The sequence below is a fragment of the Oxyura jamaicensis genome, chromosome 4 (assembly GCF_011077185.1).
Source record: "Oxyura jamaicensis isolate SHBP4307 breed ruddy duck chromosome 4, BPBGC_Ojam_1.0, whole genome shotgun sequence".
NCBI classification, from domain to species: Eukaryota; Metazoa; Chordata; class Aves; order Anseriformes; family Anatidae; genus Oxyura; species Oxyura jamaicensis.
Window position 1 is genome coordinate 96,096,667 of NC_048896.1, and position 11,523 is coordinate 96,108,189.

The following is an 11,523-nucleotide window of genomic DNA, read 5'->3' on the forward strand; positions in this document are numbered from 1 at the left end:
GGCGGGGGCGCGGCCGGGGCTGGGGGATCGCGGGGGCAGGAGCCGGGGGGCGGCTGGGGCGGGGGTCCCGGGGGCCGCCCGGGGCCGGGAGGGGGTGGGCGGGGGCCGGGCTCCGGGGCGGCGCTGACGGCCCGACGGCAGGAGCGGGTGGCGGAGCTGGAGCGGGAGATCGGCGAGGCGGAGCAGGAGATGGCGCGGTGCCTGCGCGAGTACCCGGCGCTGCTGCGGCTCCGGATGGCGCTGGACGCGGAGATCGCCGCGTACCGGTACGGGGCGGGCGGGCGGCGCGGGCGGGGCGGGCGGGCGCGGGGCTCAGCCCGGGCCCCCTCTCTTGCAGGGAGATGCTGGAGGGGGAAGAGCTGCGCCTGGGCTCCGTGGCCCCGCCGTGACGCGACCCCCGGCCCCCGGCTCCCCGCGCTGCGGGACCCCGGACTGCCGGGCCCCGCCGGACCCCCAGGGCCCGGACCGCTGCGCTGTGGGGTCCCCCGAGCTCCCGCTGCCCCGTGTCTCGGGACAACCCCCGGATTCCCAAGCCGTGGGACCCCCGGACTCCTGGAACCCCCGTCCTTTGGACCCCCTCGCTACGGGACTCCATGGACTCTGCGGACCCCTGGGCACCTGGGCTGCCCAGACCCCCACCCCAGGAGGCCCCAGCATCCCAGGAGGGCAGCGCCCGCCGGGCCGCCCACTCTCACCAGCCTCTCCAGAGCAGCAGCAGGGCTGGGGTCCTGGCCCCGGCCCGCGTGGAAGCACCTCAATAAAGGCCCCGTGGCATTACCCAGTGCCGGGCAGTCTGTGGTGATGGGGCCGTCATCCTGGCAGGCCCCTGCGCTCGGGGGCACCCTGGGGCTGCAGCTGGGACGATGCCCATGGCTGGTCCATGGGAGTGTGGTCCTGGGGCTGCACCCTGCCAGGGCTGCTGGGCTGGGGGGTCTTGGCTCCCTCCCACATGGCTGCACCCCGAGCTGGAGCTGCCCCGTGGGGATGCTGAGCGGGGTGGCATGGCAGGGACCCAGCCGCATGGTGGAGGATGCTGACCCAGGGAGCTGAGCCCCTCTGGCACTGGTGGCTGCTTCTTGCCCCTCCTTGCCGTGGCTGTGCCCCCATCCTGCCCTGGGTCCTGGCCCTCCTGGGCTCAGGGCTGTTATAGTGCCCAAGCCTCTGCTCCCCACCACACACACAAAAACAAAACGATTTTTCTTTTAGCAAAGCCAAGCTCAGCTCTTTTATAGGGATAAAAATCCATTTAAAAATAACAAAAGTGAATGCAAATGTTGGTGGGGGGGCACCTCTGGCTACTGCACCCAGGGGACACCGTGCCTTGGCCCAAGCTCCCCTTGAGGCCCTGGGCTGGGCGTCCCTTGGCACCCTGGGGTGCTGTGGTCTGGGGGAGAGGCTCAGTGTGCACGCAGCCTGTGCTGCTGGGCTGCATCCACCACCTGCCAGGGGCTCCAGGGGCTCCAGGAGGGTTTGGAGTAGGGGTCCTGGCAGCTGATGCGCACCCGCCGCACATGCCCCTGCACGATCGTCTCCTCTGTGCCCTCCACGAACTTCTCAACCTGCAAAGGGTGGTCAGGTCACAGCCACGGGGAGGGGCTGCTGGCACAGGCACTGCGGGAGGCATTTCCCAGGGGAAGGTGCAGGGCACGGAGCTGGGGGCACAGCGGCTGGGGTCACCGACTTCCCAACCTAGACTTGGGCCGTGCCGGCAGAGGAGCAGCGGTGACAGCTGCTGGGGGGGTGACAATTTCCTGCACCCCCCGTGTGCCACTGAGCAGGTCACTGCTCCTCACGACACTCCTGTGCCAAGGGGGAGGCCGAGCTGGGGCGGGGGGAGCACGGCTGTGGGGCAGGGCAGGCGCAGGGTAGCGAGGCCATGGGGCAGCGTGAGGCAGAAGGGGCGTGGGCAGCCCGTGCAGTTACCTGGGTGCCGTTGGAGAGCTCGTACTGCAGCCGGTACAGAAGAGCAAAGTAGGACCTGGGGAGCGGCCAGGAGGCTGGGGGGGCCCAGGCCAGGTGGAGCTGCCCCCTCTGCTGGTGCACGGTCAGCTCCTGGGGTGGATCTGGGCGCACTGCGGGCAGCACAGAGCACAGCAGGGGCTGAGCACGGGGCACCGCTGCCCAGCCTGGGTCCGGAGCCGTCCCAAGGGGCCCCGGCACCCAGACCCCCACCCTGAAGGTGTCTCCCGCACCCCGCTGTTGCTGGGTTGAGCTCACCAATGTCACGGATGAAGAAGTGGGGAGAGGTGAAGTTGAAGAAGGAGGTGTCCGAGAGCCCCTCCAGGTGCAGTTGCAGTTGGTGCAGCTCCTCCGCGAAGGGGCAGAAGGAGGGGTCCGTGAAGCTGGCGTTGAACTGGCCACCACGACCGGCCACCGGTACCCAGTCCCCGACGGATCCATTACTGCAAAGCAAGGCAGAAATGAGCGCTGGGCGCCCGCGGGGCTGGGGCCGGGGTCCCGGGTACCCACCTGCGCATGAGCCGGGCACGGAAGACGGCAGAGCGGGGCCCCGTCCAGGAGCAGCGGAAGGAGCCGCGGTAGGAGTCAGCCTGGCAGGAGACGTTCTTGCCCTCCTCCTCACCTGGTGGGGCCAGGGGACAATGGTTAGGGGCGGCTGGAGCTGAGGAATGGTGCCCCTTCCCCAGGTGGCGTGGGCAGGCTGGCCCCGCGGCTGGGCTCCCAAGGGTTCTGTGCAGCCCTGTGCAGAGCATCGCCCACCTTGCAGGCTGTGGCACGAACCTCCCTCATCACGCTGTGTGCCAGCCTGGTGTTTCCTGCCCCCCCGCCTGCCCCCACACTCCCTGCATCCATCCCCGCCCTGCTGTCCCACCGGGCTGTGCCAGCCCCCCTTGCCCCGGTCCCCGGTACCGGTGTCCCTGACCACCACGTAGGTGGTGTCCAGCAGGACGCCGCCGGCCCAGCAGCTGTAGTTGCCCGTGGCCGGCAGGTCCAAGCCGAGGATGGTGAGAGTCTGTCCCTTGGCCACGATCTCGGCCATGGGCTCCATCTCCCCGTTCTGCATCCAGGTGACTTGCTGCTTTGAAGTGTTGCATTTCACCACCACGTCCTCGTTCAGGCTCCCCACCACCACTGGGGGTTAGATGCAGAGGCTGTGGTCAGAGGCAGTCTGTGCTGTGGGCAGCCCGTCCCCTGCGCCCTCATCCCTTCCCCATGGCCCCCGGCCTGCTCCGTCACCCCCTGTCCCCCCCATGCCCCCCAGCACGTAGAGCTGCCCCAGTCCCTGTACCAGAGGGACGAGGGTGCCCCCGGTCCCTCCAGCTGCAGCCCTCCCCACACCAGGGTGCCCCCCCGAGGCCCCTGCCCCCCCAGTGCCCGGGCAGGGCAGGACTCACACTTTAGGGGAAAGGCAGTCAGGGCGTCCGTGGGGGTGAGGCACAGCACCAGTCCCACCAGCATCAGCATCTGGGAGGGGACGGGCAGTGCTGGGGGAAGGCAGCCCCGTGCCAGGGCAGGCAGGCAGCCGTTCCCACAGGAGGAGGGTGCCAGGGTGCGGCCGGCAGCGCGGGCGAGGGCACAGCAGCCTCAGCCAGGGTGGCAGCAGGTTTGGGCAGGAGGGAGGGGAGCGGAGCCGTGGGGGCAGCGGCTGGGAAAGCCCCGCACAGGGCGGGTGGTGGGCGCAGCACCCGGCCCTTCCCAGTGCAGCCCCGGGCAGGGGGAGCCCCCTGCCTCCCGGTGCTCCCCAGCGCTCCCCAGACCCCGAGGGACCCCCGCTGTGCCTACCTCGCCGGCCACGGTGTGCGCTGCTCCTGCTGGCTCTGCATGGGCTGGGGCCGGTGAGCTGCGGGGTATATACTGAGCCGGGGCCCTGTGGGGCTGCCCCAAGGTGAAGCCAAACCACAGAAGCATCACAGTTCTCAGAAGAGGAGAAAGCTGCGCGGGGTGGAGCTGCGAACCGGTACCCACGCTTGGTCTCCAGCCTCGCCAGGCACAGGCGCTGCCCGTGGGCACCAGGAGCACCCAAGTGATGCCAGGTTGAGAGCAGCCCCCTCACAGGGGGCCCCCTCCGAGGGGCTGCGGGGTGAGGGGGCGGTGTGAGGCCCCCCAGGACGGTGCCAGAGCCTCGATGCTCCCAGCTCCCCCAGGGTGCCCCTGAGCTCAGGACCGGCTGCAGAGTTTGCGCCGAGCGCCCTCACCCTGCGCCCTCGGGAGAGCAGGGAAGGGACGGCCGAGCTCCGGGCCTGGGGGCGCGCAGCCTGGCGGGGGCACGGCCCCAGCTCTGGCCCCAGCCCCGGCTGCAGGTGCAGTGGGGCAGGGGCAGGGGCCCACAGGGCAGGAGCCCACCCTCAGGCAGGAACCAGCCCCTGCCCTGCCCCGCTCCCCTCCCCAGGTGACAGCAGCCACCCCCCCGCAGCCCAGCGCCTGGCGGCCCCGCTGTGACAAAAGGGACACAGGCCAGAGAGGTGCTGCCATCCCCAGCGGGGAGCAGGGACGTCCCCCTGCCCAGAACGAGCCGCCCTGGCACCGCCGCCAAGGCAGGGACCGGGACAGGGATGGGGGAGCTGCGGGGGTCAGGGGGCAGGGATGGAACAAGGGGCAGCAGCCTCAGACAGGAGGGGCTGCAGACCCCCGTGCTGGGGGCACTGCGGTGCCAGGCTGGGGGGCGTGAGCTGCACCCACTGCTCCCACTCACGTACTTTCTGGGGTTCCTAGAAAGCAAGGGGGAAGTTGAGGCTCCGGCGTGGCTGTGGGTGGCGGGGAGGCCCAGCCATCACCTTTCTGCTCAGCCTTCGAGGCGCTGCGGTGGAGGACGGAGCCTCCGTGCCCCTTCCCAGTAACAGAACCCCCGCGTGCGGGCCAGAGGCAGCAGGGGGGTGAGCAGCACCCCCGCCAGCGCCGGGGGGCAGCTCAAGAGCACAGCACCCCCCTCCCCTCGGTGCCATGACCCCCACCCTGCCCCCCCGGCCTGAGCTCGTAGCGATGCTGGGGGAGAGCCCCCGCGGCAGGGAGGGGGACCCTGAGGGCAGGGGGAGGTGGCAGCAGCTCCCCCCTGCTCATCGCCCCCTCCGGGGAGCAGGGAACTTGGCCGTGATTCCAGCCTGCCGCCCACCTCCGCCGCCAGCCACAGCTTCCCCTCCGCTTCTGCAGAAGAGAGCACGCCTGCAGCGGGGAATACCCGGCGCAAAGGCCAGGGCTGCCCCTTGGCGGGACCAGGAGCAGCGGCGCAGTACCCAGAACTGGAGGCAAGTTAGCAAGAGGGGGGTGCATCATGCTCAGAAAGCCCCCGGGCCGGGCAGAGGAGGCTCGGCTATGAGGGGTCAGTGCTGCGGGAAGGGGGTGAAGTGAGAGCCATGGCCCCGAGGGAGGCAGGACCCCAGGGAAGGAGACGGCCCACCCTGTCCCCAGCCCCCTGCAGTGCAAACACCACGCAAAGCCAAGAGCAAAGGTCACAAAACTTTATACAGGAGAAATCCACAAGTGGCCCCACAGCCCCTGAGGGGCTGCCCCTCGCATGTGGGGGGGAAGAGGGGCAGGGCCAGCAGACCTAGGGCAGGCTCCCCACCGCTGTCCTGGTCCAGGGACGGGGCCAGCACTCCCCAGACCCGTGTGTTTTCCCTGGGGACAAAGGCAGACGCCAGTCCTGTGGCACGACCGTGGTGCGGAGCTGTCCTAGCAGCAGCAGCGAGCCTGCACCTCCCCAGGATGGGGTCAGCCCTCGTGGCAGCGCCGTCTCCCCGAGGGTCCCTGTCCCCTGCTGTCCCAGCCAAGCCCAGGTGTGTCCAGCAGCTCCCGCTCACTGCAGCGAGCAGACGTCCTGGTTCTCATCGTCCTCCCTGCCGGCCGCCTCCCCCAGGGGCTCAGGCACCACAGGGACATCCTCTGCAGCCACCACCTTCTCCCGCAGCTCCATGAGCAGGTCCCGGCTCTCGCTGGGCGGCAGGTTGCTCAGGTAGTACTGGGGTGCCAGCTCCACCAGCCTGCAGGGATGGACAGTCAGGGAGGGCAGGTGGCCCCAGGGGCGCGTGCAAGGGGGTGGTGGGGGCACTCCAGCCCCCAGGGACCTCGCTGGGAGCAGCCTCGCACCCCCCCACCTGGGAACGGCGGGCCCCTGGGGACAGGAGGCCCAGGAATGCCCCCTGGGTGCTGCTGCAGCCCCAGAGCCAGGTGTGGATGCAGCCTGGGCACGACCCAGCCCTCCCCGTCCCAGAGGTCCTCACATCTGGGGCTGGATCTCCGAGACCACACGGAGGCAGTTGTCCTGCGAGATGGTGAACTCGTGGTAGAGGACCCAGGGGGGCAGGCGCTGGGGGGGCTGCCGCAGCAGGTAGCAGCAGGCGGGGGGCAGGTGGGCCACGTGCTTGTGCGTCAGCATCACGTAGTTGCCGGAGCCGTCGATGTCCCGAGCTACCTGGGGAGCGAGGGGGAAGGGAGGGGGGGGGCTGCCTGGCATGGCCCCGGCCCCAGCCAGGCGAGCCCCTCGCAGCCCCCCTCACCTTGAGGAAGTAGCCGGAGATGAGCGCTCGCTGGATGTTGAGCACGTTGGCGTCGGTGCCGAAGGCGGGGGGCGAGACGGGCAGCTCGATGCGCTGCATCACCTCCAGCAGCTCGGCCCGCACGATGCCCGCCAGGCGCAGCGCCTCCCCGCTCACCCCGTGCTTGCGGCACCAGCCCTCGTCCGCGTTGTCTGCGGGGAGAGCGGGACGGGGCTGCACGGGGGGCCCGGCCCCGGGCGGAGGCGCCCGGGGGCTGTCCTGAAGGCAGCTCTCAAGCTTGCCCCAGGAGCAAGGGAGCTGGGAGATGCTGGGAGGTGCTCCAGCACGTCCCGGCCCAGCACTTACGCTGCTGGAAGGCGTTGAAGATGTTGATGAGGGTGAAGTGGTCTCCGGCCGGGTGGAGCAGGGCCCGCCGGCGCGTGGTCACAGCCTCCTCCAGGCGCGTGGAAGGGGGCACAAAGCAGGGGGGCACTGGGGGTGGTGCAGAGGGGAGGTCACCACGTGCTGCCACCACCACGCTCCCCGGTGCCGGCTGCTGGGGGCTGCCCCGTGCCCCTGCCCCGTGCCCCTGCCGGGTACCTGTGAGCATGGCGGCCAGGCTGACCATCTCCTCCACGCAGTCGAACTCGCAGGAGGCGATGAGCGCCTTGGCCAGCTGGGGGTCCAGGGGGAACTCCGACATGATGATCCCCACCTCCGACAGGTTCCCGTCATCATCCAGTGCCGCCAGGTAGTCCAGGTCCTCCAGCGCCTGCATCAGTGACTCGGGGGCTGGGGCAGGACATCAGCCGGCTGCCGGCGCCAGCGGGGCCACGGAGCCCTGCCGCCCGCCCCGTGCTCCCGCAGCCCCCCTAGTCCCTCTCCAGAGGGAGCCCGGGCCACAGCTACGGCCACGTCCGGCCTCCAGCTCCTCCTGCACGGCCACCCCCAGCACACCCCTGCCCTGGCGCTACCTGGCCGGTCGAGGAAGTCGCACTGGCCCATGTCAGCGATGTCCAGGCGCTTCAGCAGCAGCACGAGGCGGCTGAGGCTGGTCTCGCTGACGTGGGGCGCGGGGCTGGGGGGCAGGCGCTGCTCGAAGAAGGCCTCCGAGTAGAGGCGCAGGCAGGTACCTGCGGGACGGGGCCGTGAGCAGGGACAGGGCAGACGCCACCTCCCACCGGAGGCGCACGAGGCCCCCCCCGCACGCACCCTGGGGGCTGCCGGCAGCTCGCTGCATGCGCGACTCCGCCTGGCTCCTGCTGATGGGCCGCAGCACCTGGGACTCTGCCCGGATCCGGGGGTTGTAGACCTGCAGGGTCACGGGAAGGAACCCGCAGGTGAGCCCCTGCCCTCGCCAAGGCTCCCCCTGCCCCACCGGTGCGGTGGCGGGGACTGGGCCGTGTCCCCCGCACACAGGGGGCACGACACAGCAGGGCCAGGACGAGCAGCCGACCCCAAGCCCGGACTCCCACTTGCCGTGCTGCCGGCTCGCCCCAGCGCAGAGCCAGGCTCCCCGTCCCCGCAGCCCAGGCCGCCACACTCACGCTGCGCAGCTCCAGCCCCGTGTCGACGACAAAGCGCACGCTCCCCAGAGAGAAGGATGAGTCCCCGAGCCAGTGGGTGACGACCACCCGCCGCTCCCGGCCGCCCTCCTCCAGCGCCTCGTACACCTTCTGCGCCGCGCGGCCCACGCCGGGGTGCAGGGGCAGGACCAGCAGCGGGCCCAGCCCCGGGTTCAGCGCCACGGCTTCGGTCTGGATGGCCCCGCAGCACTCGGTGATCTCCTGAGGAGGGGGGACACGAGTGACGCCCCAGCAATGCCCAGAGCAGCAGCGCGTCCCCAGCACAGCCCTGTGCCCACCTGGCTGCCCTGGGTGAAGGCCCCGAGAGCCCACCGCACCCACAGCCGGTGTCCCAGCCCGGGGACCCCCCGCCCCTCTCCTGGGGCTTCCCCCGCTCCCCCCCACCTCCCCCTTCCCCCCGTGTCCATCTCTCCCGCAGCAGCATGCGCTGCCCTGAATGCCCGAGGCCCGGGGTGCCAGAGCCCCACCTGCTCGCTGGCCAGGAAGAGCAGGACGTGGCCGGGCTCCTGCCGCCGGTGGATGTCCAGCACGGCCTGGCAGGCTGCCGCCACGCGGCCGCGGGCCGGAGGGTCCCTGTAGAGCACCTGCGGCAGCGGCCCCGGCCCCGGCACCCGCACCACGGGGGGGTCCCCGCAGAAGGCGCGCAGCTGCTCCTCCGCGGCCGGCGAGGTGACCACCACCACCTTCAGCTCGGGGCGCTGCCGCAGGACGTCCTTCAGCAGCCCCAGCAGCACGTCCGTGGGCACCGTGCGCTCCTGCGCCTCGTCCAGCACCACCACCCCGTACTGCCGCAGCAGCGGGTCCGACGTCATCTCCCGCAGCAGCATCTCGTCCGAGCAGTACCTGCGTGCCCCGGGGCGTCAGGGCACGGCCGCAGGGCGCTGCCCCCACGGACCCCCATGGGAGCACCTCGCCCCCCCTGGCGGCAGCAGCCCCGACCCGGGGAGAGGCGCTCCCCCCGCCCCGCTACCCTAACGAGGCCAGGAGGGATTAAGAGATTACGCTGCGGCCGGGGAGCTGAGCGGGATTAGAGCACGGCGTGACCGGCGCTGCCGGCACCGGGCACAGCCCAGAGCCCGGCCCCGCACCTGAGGATGGTCTCGGTGGTGCAGCAGTCCTCGTGGGGGACGCAGTAGCCGACCTCGTGGCCCAGGTTCAGGTCCATCTCATCGGCCACGCGCAGCGAGAGGCTGAGGGCGGCCAGGCTGTGGGGCTGGGTGCAGGCCACCAGGCCGTGCCCGAACTGCAGGGAGAGGGCGTACTCCGCGCACCACTGCGGGACCTGCGAGGGGTGGCACCGGTCAGGGGCCTGGCGGCACGGCCCTGGGCATGGGGACGCGCCATCCCCGCCCCGAGCGGCGCCCCCCGAGCCCTCCCCACGGCAGCGCTGATGCCCGAAGGACCTCCCGCACCGGGGTGGTGCAGGGGCACCTACAGCTCTCACGGGCACTCCGTCCCCAGCACCCGCCTGCAACACAGAAGTGAGCTCCTCGGCCTCACCGCCCCGTGCCTGGAGCTTTCTGCCCGATGACGAAGCCCCACGGCCCTGCCCCTTGTGTTAAGGACGTGGACAACTCCCACCTCACCCTGCCCAAAATCCTCAGCAGAGGTAAGGTGCTACCCGCACCCAAGCCTTGGAGGGCAGCCGCTCCTCCTCCGATTGCTCCCCGCCGCCTGTCTCAGCTCCAGTGCCACCATGCCCAGGGTTTGGGGCTGAGGAGCACGCCCCCAGCAAAGCACCGTACCTGTGCCCGTGCTAGGGGAGCTGCCCCTTACTCCCCTCTGCAGCCAGAGCCTTGCCACTCACCCGCCAGCAGCACGCCAGCGCGCCCCGCTCATCTGGGGCAGGAGCTGCCAGGGCCTGGGGGTCACAGAGCGGCAGGGACCTGCCCCCAGAGCCACGCTCAGCACCCTGCCCACACGTCACGGGACCACACACCGTCAGCCCCACGGGACCAGGCACAGCCCCACGCTCCCTCCTGCCTCCTCGCAGCCAGCAAAGGGGGCACGGCCGGCCGCACAGGCAGCCGCGGGAGCTGGCCTGAGCACCAGCCCTTCCCTCGTCGCGTGGGCACATCGTGTTTGCGGGCCGTCATTGCACCACGGTGCAGGATCAGATGCTCCACGCGGATCACGTCGTACCTCCTCTGCTCAGGGCACAGCGGCCTCAGGCTGAGGGCAGCCCGGCCCCGCACAAGCCGTGCTCAGGGTCCCCGTTCCCTAAATGGGGCTCCTGGCAGGCCGCCCTTTGGGCCGAATCCCAGGCCGACTGCCGCCACGCAGTCACACCCCAGGGGAGTGGTTTGGGCTCCGAGCCCTGCTGCCAACTCCCTGATAAACCCCGGGACCGGGAGCTGCTGAGCTTCGGTCCAAACTGCGTCTGGCCCCGCGGAGGCCCAGGGTTACCCTTGCAGCTCCCAGGCGGTCCCGCCCTGGTCAAAGTCTGCGTGACGACGGCCCCAGGTGCTGTGCCAAAGGCTCTGGGCTGGGACGAGCTGTGCAGGTTCGCGGGCTGGGCCAGGAGCCCAGATCCTGGCACCTCGTGCTGCCATCACCCAGCCTGACCGTCCCCAGCCCCGGGAAGGGTCCCAGTGCTGTCCCCTGAGCGCAGCTGCTCCCAGCACACACAGCAGCAGCTCCCCAGCTCGTACCGAGGCTTTGCCCAGCACCCACGTGCCTGCCCCATGGCATCCAGCACCGCCCTGCCAGGGGCACGCTGAGGCCGCACAGCTCCCCGGTACCGCAGCCCAGGGCAGCGAGCGGAGCCAGCCCGCCCTGGGGCTGCGGCACATTCACCGCGTGTGTGGGGCCGGTGGGAAGGCGGCCACCCCTGTGCGGGACGTGGCACCGCCACTGCTCTGAGTGGGAGGGACGGTGCTGAACAGGGAGCCCAGCACCGCAGCCCCACGCCGGGTCCTCCCGCTCACCTGGGTGCTCTTGCCGGTGCCCGGGGGCCCGGACACGAGGACGATGCCGCCGCCGCCCTCCAGGTGCTCCATGAAGCTGTACTTGGTGGTCCACACGGGCAGCTCCCGGCGCTGCCGCAGCAGCTCGTAGTAGCGGGAGGAGAAGGGCAGCCCGTCGTACGGGTTCACCTCCAGGTCGCCGTCGCAGCCCAGGGCCGGGTCGTCGTCCTCCTCCTCGTCCTCCGGCACCGAGCCGGGGCCGTGCTGCCGCGGCGGGGAGCCCGGGGCCCCGCAGCCGGCCATGGCGGGGCAACGCCGGGACCGCTGCTGCGAGGGGCGGGCGGAGGGGCCCGGCCTGGGGCTCAGCCCGGTGCCGGCCCCGGCGGGACACGAGGGGCCGGGCGGGAGGGCTCGGGGCAGGGCTCGGGGACCGGGACCGGAATGAGAGGGGCCGGCAGAGGGGGCTGGGCCGGGGGCACGGGGCAGCCCCGGGCAGCGAGGCGGGGGGCGGCGGGGAACGGGCAGCGCCGGGCTCGGAGAGACGGGACGGGACGGGTCACCGGGCGGGGGTCACCGGGCGGGGGTCACCGGGCGGGGGTC

General features: G+C 71.5%; 3 protein-coding genes across 3 annotated transcripts in view; 1 reads left to right on the top strand and 2 right to left on the bottom strand.

Moving 5' to 3' along the window:
- Positions 1 to 783, top strand: part of LOC118166721 (vasodilator-stimulated phosphoprotein-like) — a 55,873-nt gene extending 55,090 nt beyond the window's left edge. The window contains exons 2-3 of the mRNA XM_035325854.1: positions 40 to 266; positions 338 to 783. Coding sequence (XP_035181745.1) covers positions 40 to 266; positions 338 to 389 — 279 coding nt within the window. The 3' untranslated portion in view covers positions 390 to 783. The remainder of the gene's footprint in view (positions 1 to 39; positions 267 to 337) is intronic.
- A 390-nt stretch (positions 784 to 1,173) lies between these two features.
- LOC118167202 (interleukin-27 subunit beta-like) lies at positions 1,174 to 2,892 on the bottom strand. Its single transcript, XM_035326455.1, has 3 exons — positions 2,869 to 2,892; positions 1,924 to 2,581; positions 1,174 to 1,559 (listed from the first exon to the last, which is right to left on the bottom strand). The coding sequence occupies exons 2-3, from the start codon at positions 2,398 to 2,400 to the stop codon at positions 1,398 to 1,400; spliced, it is 639 nt and encodes a 212-aa protein (XP_035182346.1). The 5' UTR covers positions 2,401 to 2,581; positions 2,869 to 2,892; the 3' UTR covers positions 1,174 to 1,397.
- Positions 2,893 to 5,399: 2,507 nt separating this feature from the next.
- Positions 5,400 to 11,335, bottom strand: DQX1 (DEAQ-box RNA dependent ATPase 1). The gene is made up of 11 exons (XM_035326029.1): positions 10,945 to 11,335; positions 9,106 to 9,299; positions 8,485 to 8,860; positions 7,979 to 8,218; positions 7,644 to 7,743; positions 7,406 to 7,564; positions 7,032 to 7,223; positions 6,798 to 6,923; positions 6,453 to 6,643; positions 6,177 to 6,367; positions 5,400 to 5,936 (listed from the first exon to the last, which is right to left on the bottom strand). The coding sequence occupies exons 1-11, from the start codon at positions 11,224 to 11,226 to the stop codon at positions 5,753 to 5,755; spliced, it is 2,235 nt and encodes a 744-aa protein (XP_035181920.1). The 5' UTR covers positions 11,227 to 11,335; the 3' UTR covers positions 5,400 to 5,752.
- Between the last annotated feature and the right edge of the window lie 188 nt (positions 11,336 to 11,523).

What these genes read in the sequence shown, in the direction of transcription:
- DQX1 (XM_035326029.1), bottom strand. Translation starts at nt 11,226, where the DNA reads ATGGCCGGCTGCGGGGCCCCGGGCTCCCCGCCGCGGCAGCACGGCCCC. An exon ending in AGCTGCCGGCAGCCCCCAGG is followed by an intron (nt 7,565 to 7,643) that starts GTGCGTGCGGGG and finishes CCCGTCCCGCAG; the next exon opens with GTACCTGCCTGCGCCTCTAC. An exon ending in CTTCAACGCCTTCCAGCAGC is followed by an intron (nt 6,644 to 6,797) that starts GTAAGTGCTGGG and finishes CTCTCCCCGCAG; the next exon opens with ACAACGCGGACGAGGGCTGG.
- LOC118167202 (XM_035326455.1), bottom strand. Translation starts at nt 2,400, where the DNA reads ATGGATCCGTCGGGGACTGGGTACCGGTGGCCGGTCGTGGTGGCCAGT. An exon ending in AGCTCTCCAACGGCACCCAG is followed by an intron (nt 1,560 to 1,923) that starts GTAACTGCACGG and finishes CACCCTTTGCAG; the next exon opens with GTTGAGAAGTTCGTGGAGGG.